Source organism: Hesperophylax consimilis, chromosome 17, assembly GCF_061612785.1.
Source record: "Hesperophylax consimilis isolate HC1 chromosome 17, BYU_Hcon_1.0, whole genome shotgun sequence".
NCBI classification, from domain to species: Eukaryota; Metazoa; Arthropoda; class Insecta; order Trichoptera; family Limnephilidae; genus Hesperophylax; species Hesperophylax consimilis.
The window spans coordinates 10,447,799-10,456,199 of NC_142852.1; the positions used below are offsets into that span (position 1 = coordinate 10,447,799).

Below are 8,401 nucleotides of genomic sequence, written 5' to 3' on the forward strand. Positions count from 1 at the left end.
TTGTGAGGCATATTTTTTATTGGTTTAATGAATGATAGACAATCAGGATTCAACTTTTATTTTTATTTTTCAATATACAAAGTTAAACAAATAAAAAAAATCACTTTGTTCATGTTTTTTTTTCAGTTGTGGCTAAACATGTGTTCCTTCCAATCTTCATTTGCACTCGGAACATGAAAAAGGTTTTTCTCCACTGTGGGTCAGCATGGGGCTCGACAGAAGACCCTTTTAAGAACATAAATAGTTGCACACAGAACATAAAAAAAAGTTTTTTCACACTGTATCACACCATTTGGCTCGTCAAATGTGTCTTTCGTGAAAATTAATAGTTACAGTCGGACAAGGTTTTCCTCTGCTGTGAGTCAGGTACGTGTTTCTTGACAAAGACCCCTTTTAAGAACATGAATAAACACAATCGGAACATGAAAAAGGCTTTTCTCCACTGTGTGTCGTCAAGTGACCCCTATGAGAAAAGGAATAGTTGCACTCGGAACATGAAAAAGGTTCTTCTCTAGTGTGGGTCAGCATGTGACTTGTCAAAGCTCCCTTTCGAGAACATGAATAATTGCATTCGGAACATTTAAAAGGTTTTTCTCCACTGTGGTTAAGCATGTGCTTTGTCAAATTACTTTTGTGAGAACATGAATAGTTGCACTGGGAACATGGAAAAGGTTTTTCTCGATTGTGGGTCAGTATGTGGCTCAACAGACAACCCTTTTGAGTACATGAATAGTTGCACTTGGAACAGGAAAAAGGTTTCTCTCCACTGTGGGTTAGCATGTGTCTTGTCAAATTACTCTTTTGAGAACATGAATACTTGCACTGGGAACATGAAAAAGGTTTTTCTTGACTGTGGGTCAAAAGGTGTGTTCTAAAAGCTTTCTTTTGAGAATGTGAATAGTTGCAGTCGGAACATAAAAATCGTTTTTCTGCACAGTGAGTAAGCAAGTGTCTTGTTAAAGCTCCCTTTCGAGAAAATGAATAATTGCAGTCGGAACAGATAAATGGTTTTTCTCCACTGTGGGTAAGCATGTGTCGTGTCAAATTACTCTTATGAGAACATGAATATTTGCACTGGAAACATGAAAAAGGTTTTTCTACACTATGGGTCAGTATGTGGCTCGTCAGACTACACTTTTCAGTACACGAATAGTTGCATTCGGAAGACGAAAATGGTTTTTCTCCACTGTGGGTAAGCATGTGTCTTGTGAAATTACTCTTATAGGAACATGAATAGTTGCATTGGGAACACGAAAAAGGTTTTTCTCTACTGTGAGTCAGCATGTGTCTTGTCAAAATAGACTTATAAGAGCAGGAGTAGTTACAATGAGGACAGGATGATCGTTTTTCCACAGGATGTGTCTTCAAATCTGTGAAAAAAGGCGATTAAGGCTCAACAAGTTTTATCACCTCCACAAAGAAAAAACGTAAAAATTCATTCATAAAATAGGAAAGCACGAATTGATAAATTATACAATAAATGTCTGTTTTACCTGCTGTTTGGGCATTTTTTTTCAATACGTTCTAAGCATTCCTTTTTAACATCCGGCAGGTCTATATCAATTTCCATATTTCGACATCCTCTTTTATCTTCTTCTCGGAGTCCTGGTTCCACCTTGATGGTAACAGTCCCCACAATAAAGCTACCTGGAAAAACAAAACAATAATTAGCGCATTGATCATCGATACGAAACGAAACATATATTTTTAATTAAAAATGCATTAACCGTAAAAATAACGAATATACCATTGATTTACCACGTAGAAGCGGTATATTATATAAAAGTCGTTAAGGTAAATTGACGATAACATAAGAACACAGACACACTCACTGACCAATAGGATGATCTGGGCAACAAGTATGCGGGAACTATTGATATATTTACTGACTCCATTTATAGAACTAACATAATCTTTACCAGCACTTTGTTGAATCCTACAAATTAGAATAGCATTGGTAACGTAGTTTTAGTGTTTTGTCTTATGTGTAGTGTTGTTTTAATTTCTATTTTGTATGTTACTCATACGTTTTACTAATATTGTTTAGTAGTTAGTGTTTTTTTTTAATTATTTTTAAATATAATTTATTATACTTGTAATCACAATTTTACATTTATGTATGCATATATCTATTTTGGACCTACTTTATGATGCATTACATCGATATACAGTTAGTATTTCCTATATAATGCATATATTCTCAAATGAACACTGCTCCTTGTACTAATTTTATGTAAAAGGCTTTTTAGGCGTATAAATAAATGCATAAGAATGACCCCAAATGTCTCAAAGGGTCGATGTTACGAGAAGGAAAAGCGCTGCTCTTGGACGCTTTCAATTGATTGTTTTAAGTCGATGGAATCTCGCATCAATTAATGTAATTTTTAGTAAAAATACACGTGTGTTTAAAGAATTCTACTTCCTTATTTCAAAATAATACTCGTATAAAATAAAGAAATTTCCAAACCGCACCCTGTAAGATGACATTTAAATTTTACATCATGTCCGAAATAAAACGAGGTGTTGTTGGAATTTGGAAAAAATTGAGGAATCGAACACTTTATGTGAGTGTGATATCTTTGAGTGTATGCCAATGTGGGTATGAAGAGAGAACACTTTGGTTGGTATCTTGTGGTATTTAATCGGGGAATTGTCACAGGCAAAAGAGGACGAGAACTACCTTTCATACGTATTTATTAACTATGCAAGCATTCCAACTCGCTTGCACACATACTCTTTCATTCACACATTACAGTGAGCAATATAATTAAGTTAAAAGAGTACTGTAATTTTTTTCTGGCAAGGACGAATTTTAAGGGAAACACCAAATATACTCATCTACGACAATAGAGGGAGTTGTGAACAAGCATAGTCTGTCCTGTTCTCACGACATTTCAAAACAGACTTGGATTCCGAACATCCAAATTAAACATCATACATTTTTAATATATTCAATGAAACTAACTGGCTGACCGAGTACTATCCGCATGTTGCAAATATTCCTTCTTTACATCTGGGAGGTCGAAATCTATATCCGTATACGACATTTCACCTCCGCCTTCTTCTTGGGGCCCTGGTTCCGTCTTGACAGATATAGTCTCTGGATTTAAAAGATCCATGGCACTGCTGTGGTAACGTTTGGTAATTGGTTTAACCTCAAACAAATATACCTGAAACCGAACATAGTTGTAACGGAACACTAATTTGAATGACTTTTAAAAATTTGGTTTCGGTTGGAATATTCTGTCAAAACAATGAAGTCGAGACACTTATTTAGAAAAAAATATACAAATTGTGACTTTGAAGTTATAACAAAATTTGAGAGAATCGTTTGGAATATAAACAATGCTTCTTACTAATAACTATCACAATTTGGGATTAAACAGAGTTTAGTTACAGGAAGTAAGGATGGTCGGTTTAGAAAACATACGTCAACAAAATTTGCAGGTTATGCATAGACAATACTGAAGTTATAGATAGTGATTATAATTCCATGAATCTGGCTTTTCAGGTTCATATTAATTTCATTCAAATTGCGTTTTATTTATTGCAGGGACTGCAGATCTTCAATTTAATGCAATTTAAGAAAAAATGACATTCAATTCGCTCAATCGTCATATACATATAACTCCCTAAATACTAACAAATATTTTAAAAAAAATCCATAATCCGAGTATTCTATACTTCTAAGGTTGGGTATCAATTTTCGAAATGGGGTGAGAAAATGTCCAACCTCAAATGAGGTGAGGGAGGTGAGGTGTTACAATATTTTCGTATACGTCAGGCGGGGGTTGTCTATTGAATTTTAGAGAAAAAAAATTGGGTCGTTTGGATCCCACTGTAAAAAATAAATAAAATATCAGAATTACTAGCCATGAAAAGAAACAATTTCAATATACTGAATGAATATTGTTGTCATAAATGCATCCGCACTCATTTCATGCACACGAAATTTGAAAAATGATTTTCAATGGATATCGGTAGATTTAGTTCCTCGTTCGTAGTGATGGGAAGGATCGAAACATTAACATGATCAAAACATTTATAATGATCGAAGTATCAAAAGAATCGAGTGATTAATCGATTTAATTGCTCGGATTTCCGCTATAGTACTAGCTGTGGACAGAGCCAGATTACGATGGGTTGGAGTGAGAGGGGGGGGGGGCATATAGGCAAAGCTGGTACATAAGTATGGCAACATTTTGGTAGTTAGGTCTTTATTCTGACAATGATGCTGAGTGGTTTATTTATGATGATGCTTATTTAATTGGTTACTTGCAGATAGCAATGATCTAATATTATTATAATGACGTGAATGGCAACGAATTTTTAGCGTTTCATATGACGTTAAATTTATAATATCTACATTTATACTAAATAAATAGTACAAATAAGTTTCGTACCTTCTTCAAATTATAAGGAAATAGTTTCTATAAATAAAATACATTCAACCTTTAAAAATTTTTATGGAGCGCCTTCGGGGTGCTTTTTCAGGACTATAAAAATGGTCAATTTTAGTTTATCAATAACAAAATATGAATTAATTGTTCACACACGTCTCGTAGCTTCTTCGTTTGATAAATAATATCAAAATTAAACATTTAACGATTAGCAAAGAATAATTACGTAATCCCAATTTCCCGAATGACGTAACACAATGTACTACGGGAAAAATATTTCGTTCGTCAAGCAATCCTAAATATTTTTCACGACGGCTGTGGTTGCGACTGATTTTCAAAACGATTATCTCGGACTGTGTGATGATTTTTGAAAGAATCAATTCCTTGTTCGATGACGTTTCAAAACGATTGTCTCGGACTGCGTGATTTTCGACAGAATCGGTTTGAATGGAAATATTTCGATAGTCAAAAAGATCGAGTAAACCATCGATTGTGTTCATCGCTACTTTTGAATCCTTTCTAACTTTTTCGTGTCTGCGCTTAATTATCGATTTGGCAACACTGACAGCAATTGTAAAATTTTTGACGGATTGTATCTTCTTCGTCAATGGTTTCATCCTGTTTCCAAATCAATTTCTACATAAAATACATTACAATGCTTATCGTCACAGTTAAATAACACGCATGAGAATTAATTGTAGGTGCTAAAGCTAAATATTTTCTACCCGATTACCAATAACGATACTCGTTTTGCTAACGACCCTTATTCCCAATCAAACTAACCTACCACTGTTCTTTAATTCGGACTACGGAATGCTCAAATGCACAACTGCACTGTGTTAAATGTGAACTAGCTTTACTTGCGCCAATTGGTAAGTAATGAAATCCGTACTACTAAGGATTTTGTTTATATGACATCTAACAATTTTTAGAATATTATTTTAAAGGCGTTCTCTCAAATGATCACAAATTACAGAAAGATGTGGATTGCCGATGTTTTGTTTAAAGTGGTATGGCAGATCCAATACACAGCAAAACCGTTTTTTATAGAGATATAGAGTAATCAGACAATTGACGACTGTTTTCAAATGATTTATTTTCAAGGTCACAATTAAAATGGCCAATGTGTGTAATGCGTAATACGATTTTATTGTTTCGACGGAATATTTTAACTAAAACAAAATATCGGAAGCTCATACAAATAAATGTTTCATTGTGACAATGATATGTTTCAAGTATTTGGGCTCAAACTAATTACCATACGTTACCCTAGCAGTGCCATGGAGTGCAGTCTATTTAATCCAGATACTGTTTCCATCAAGTCGGAACCAGGGCCCCAGGAAGCGGTCGGGGGTGGATTACCGAATATGGATATAGAATTTGACCTTTCAAAAGTAAAGAAGAAATTCTCGCAGTATGAGGAGAGTACTTGCACAGCCAGTAAGTTGCTTTTAACATTATTTAAAAAATATTAAATTCAGTTGGGAATCCATGTCCATTTTGAAATGTCACGCAGACATGACATGCTTATTCAGAACGTCATTTTTTGCCATACATAAGTTCCTTTGGCATTATCCTTAAGATTTATATCATTAACATTTAACCCACTATGGAAAATATTTCTTTAATAAATCACCAGAAGAAATCAGAAGCATTAATGATAAAAAACAAACATTGAACTCTATAAAAAATATTTTAGGGAAATTATGAACAAAAAACTGCTTCTCCTAGTTTCACTTGAAAATCTCACAATTTATTTATATATTAATTTCGTAATTATTTTTTACTTTGTAGTTATAACCTTAATGTAACATAAATCTTTAATATAAAATATGTTAATTATTTCACCACTACTATACCATTATTTTTTCGCCAATGTAAACTTATCTTCCATCCACAAGCAAATGCTTTTAATGGGGGAGTAGTATAAATAGAATACAGAAGCTATGTAAAACCTGAATTATAGTATTATGTTCAAAAGTTTAGTTAATAAAAAATAAATTATTTTTACAGGAAAACTGCCAAACTAGGGGCAAAATTTTATCTTGCTAATAAACTTTCTCACATTTATCCCACCATTTTACTACATATATCATGCATTCAAAATACATATAACATAAACGCAAAAAAAAAACATTATTCCATTCTTTGTTAGCAACAAATTTCCGTAGAAATAATGGATTTTCCATCATTGATCATTGGTTCCTGAAGATATCTGGGATGTTTTTAATTTCTTTAAGTCTCTTATCCAATTTCCAACATCTACAAGGTTATTCAATTGTATATTTAAGCGTAGTTATTTTCACAAAAACATATATATTGCAGATCTCTCAGAGAAGGGCGATCGTTATCTTAAATGCATTATTTGAAGTTATTGATGTTCGTCTTGGCATTGTTCATATGATCATTTCATCAATGTACGTATTGTTTTTTTTTTCAGGTAGCTTTAATATGAAGACTGTAACCATCAAGGTGGAACCAGAACCCCGAAAAGATGAAAGGGGAGTTCCTTATCAAATTGAAATTGAGCTGCCGGGTGCTAAAAATGAAAGCTCGAAATGCTCTGAAAGAATTACACAGACAGCAGGTAAAAAAGTATATTTTTTTGATTCAACAACTCATGCTATTTATTATTTAACAATTGCTACTTTTTATAACTTAAGTTTTATTACACATGTTCAGTTTTATATGTAATAATTTTCAGGCTTATTGAAAGATCTGAAGAAGCATACTGCGGGAAAACGATTATCGTGTCCCCATTGTAACTACTCGTGCACTTATAAGTCAGAGTTAGAACAGCACTTGCGCACCCATACTGGAGAAAAACCTTTTTCGTGCTCTAATTGCAACTATTCATGTTCTCGAAAGGTTTATTTGTCTACACACATGCTGACGCACTGTGCAGAAAAACCTTTTTCGTGTTCCAATTGTAACTATTCTTGTTCACGAAAAGGACAATTGACCAGACACATGCTAACTCACAGTGGAGGAAAAGCTTTGTTATGCTCCGATTGTAATTATGCATGTTCTCGAAAGTGTGATTTGTCAAAACACATGTTGGAGCACAATGGAGAAAAGCTTTTTACATGTGGCGATTGTAACCATTCTTGCTCTCGAAAGGGTGATTTAAAGAGACACAAGCTGACTCACAGTGGAGAAAAACCTTTTTCATGTTCTAACTGTAACTATTCATGTTCTCGAAAGGAACAATTGAGGAGACACATGCTGACTCACACTGGAGAAAAACCTTTTTCATGTTCCGATTGCGAATATGTATGCTCTCGAAAGGGTGATTTGAAGAGACACATGCTGACTCATTGTCGAGAAAAGCCTTTTTCATGTTTCGATTGTAAGTATTCATGTTCTCAAAAGGGACAATTGAAAAGACATATACTGAGTCACAGTAGAGAAAAATCTTTTTCATATTCCGACTGTTACTTTTCACGCCCTCGAAAGGTTTATTTGTCGAAACCCATACTGGCGCACAGCGGAGCGAACCCCTTTTCATGTTCCGATTGTTACTATTCATGTTCTCGAAAGGAACATTTAACGAGACACATGCTAACACACACTGGAGAAAAACCCTTCACATGTTCCAATTGTAACTATTCATGTTCTCGAAAAGGAGATTTGAAGAGACATATGTTTACTCACAGTGGTGAGAAACCTTTTTCATGTTCCGTTTGTAACTATTCATGTTCTCGAAAGGAACAATTGATGAGACATATGCTGAATCACAGTAGAGAAAAACCTTTCTCATATTCCGACTGCAGTTAAACATATTATTTAATGTGTAAATTGACGTAACACACGTTTGAGAAAAACCTTTTTCATGTATCGACCGTAACTATTCATGTTCATGAAAGGGAGATTTGACGAGACATTCAGACGCACAGCACCTTCTCATGATCTGTATTTAACTTTTTATGTTCTAAAAAGGGACAATTTATGAGAAACGTGCTGAATCACAGTGGAGAAAAACCCCGTATTTATTTCGAGGA

General features: G+C 34.1%; 1 protein-coding gene and 1 long non-coding RNA gene across 2 annotated transcripts; one reads left to right on the forward strand and one right to left on the reverse strand.

Moving 5' to 3' along the window:
- Nucleotides 1–1,311: 1,311 nt before the first annotated feature.
- Nucleotides 1,312–3,437, reverse strand: LOC149415959 (uncharacterized). Its single transcript, XM_089641532.1, has 4 exons — nucleotides 3,357–3,437; nucleotides 2,966–3,170; nucleotides 1,494–1,647; nucleotides 1,312–1,370 (listed from the first exon to the last, which is right to left on the reverse strand). Exons 2-4 carry the CDS (start codon nucleotides 3,117–3,119, stop codon nucleotides 1,322–1,324), a joined length of 357 nt encoding a protein of 118 aa, XP_089497658.1. The 5' UTR covers nucleotides 3,120–3,170; nucleotides 3,357–3,437; the 3' UTR covers nucleotides 1,312–1,321.
- A 2,282-nt stretch (nucleotides 3,438–5,719) lies between these two features.
- Nucleotides 5,720–8,030, forward strand: LOC149415960 (uncharacterized). Its single transcript, XR_016303508.1, has 3 exons — nucleotides 5,720–5,840; nucleotides 6,841–6,987; nucleotides 7,105–8,030. It is a non-coding gene; the product is annotated as an uncharacterized LOC149415960 (long non-coding RNA).
- Nucleotides 8,031–8,401: the final 371 nt, after the last annotated feature.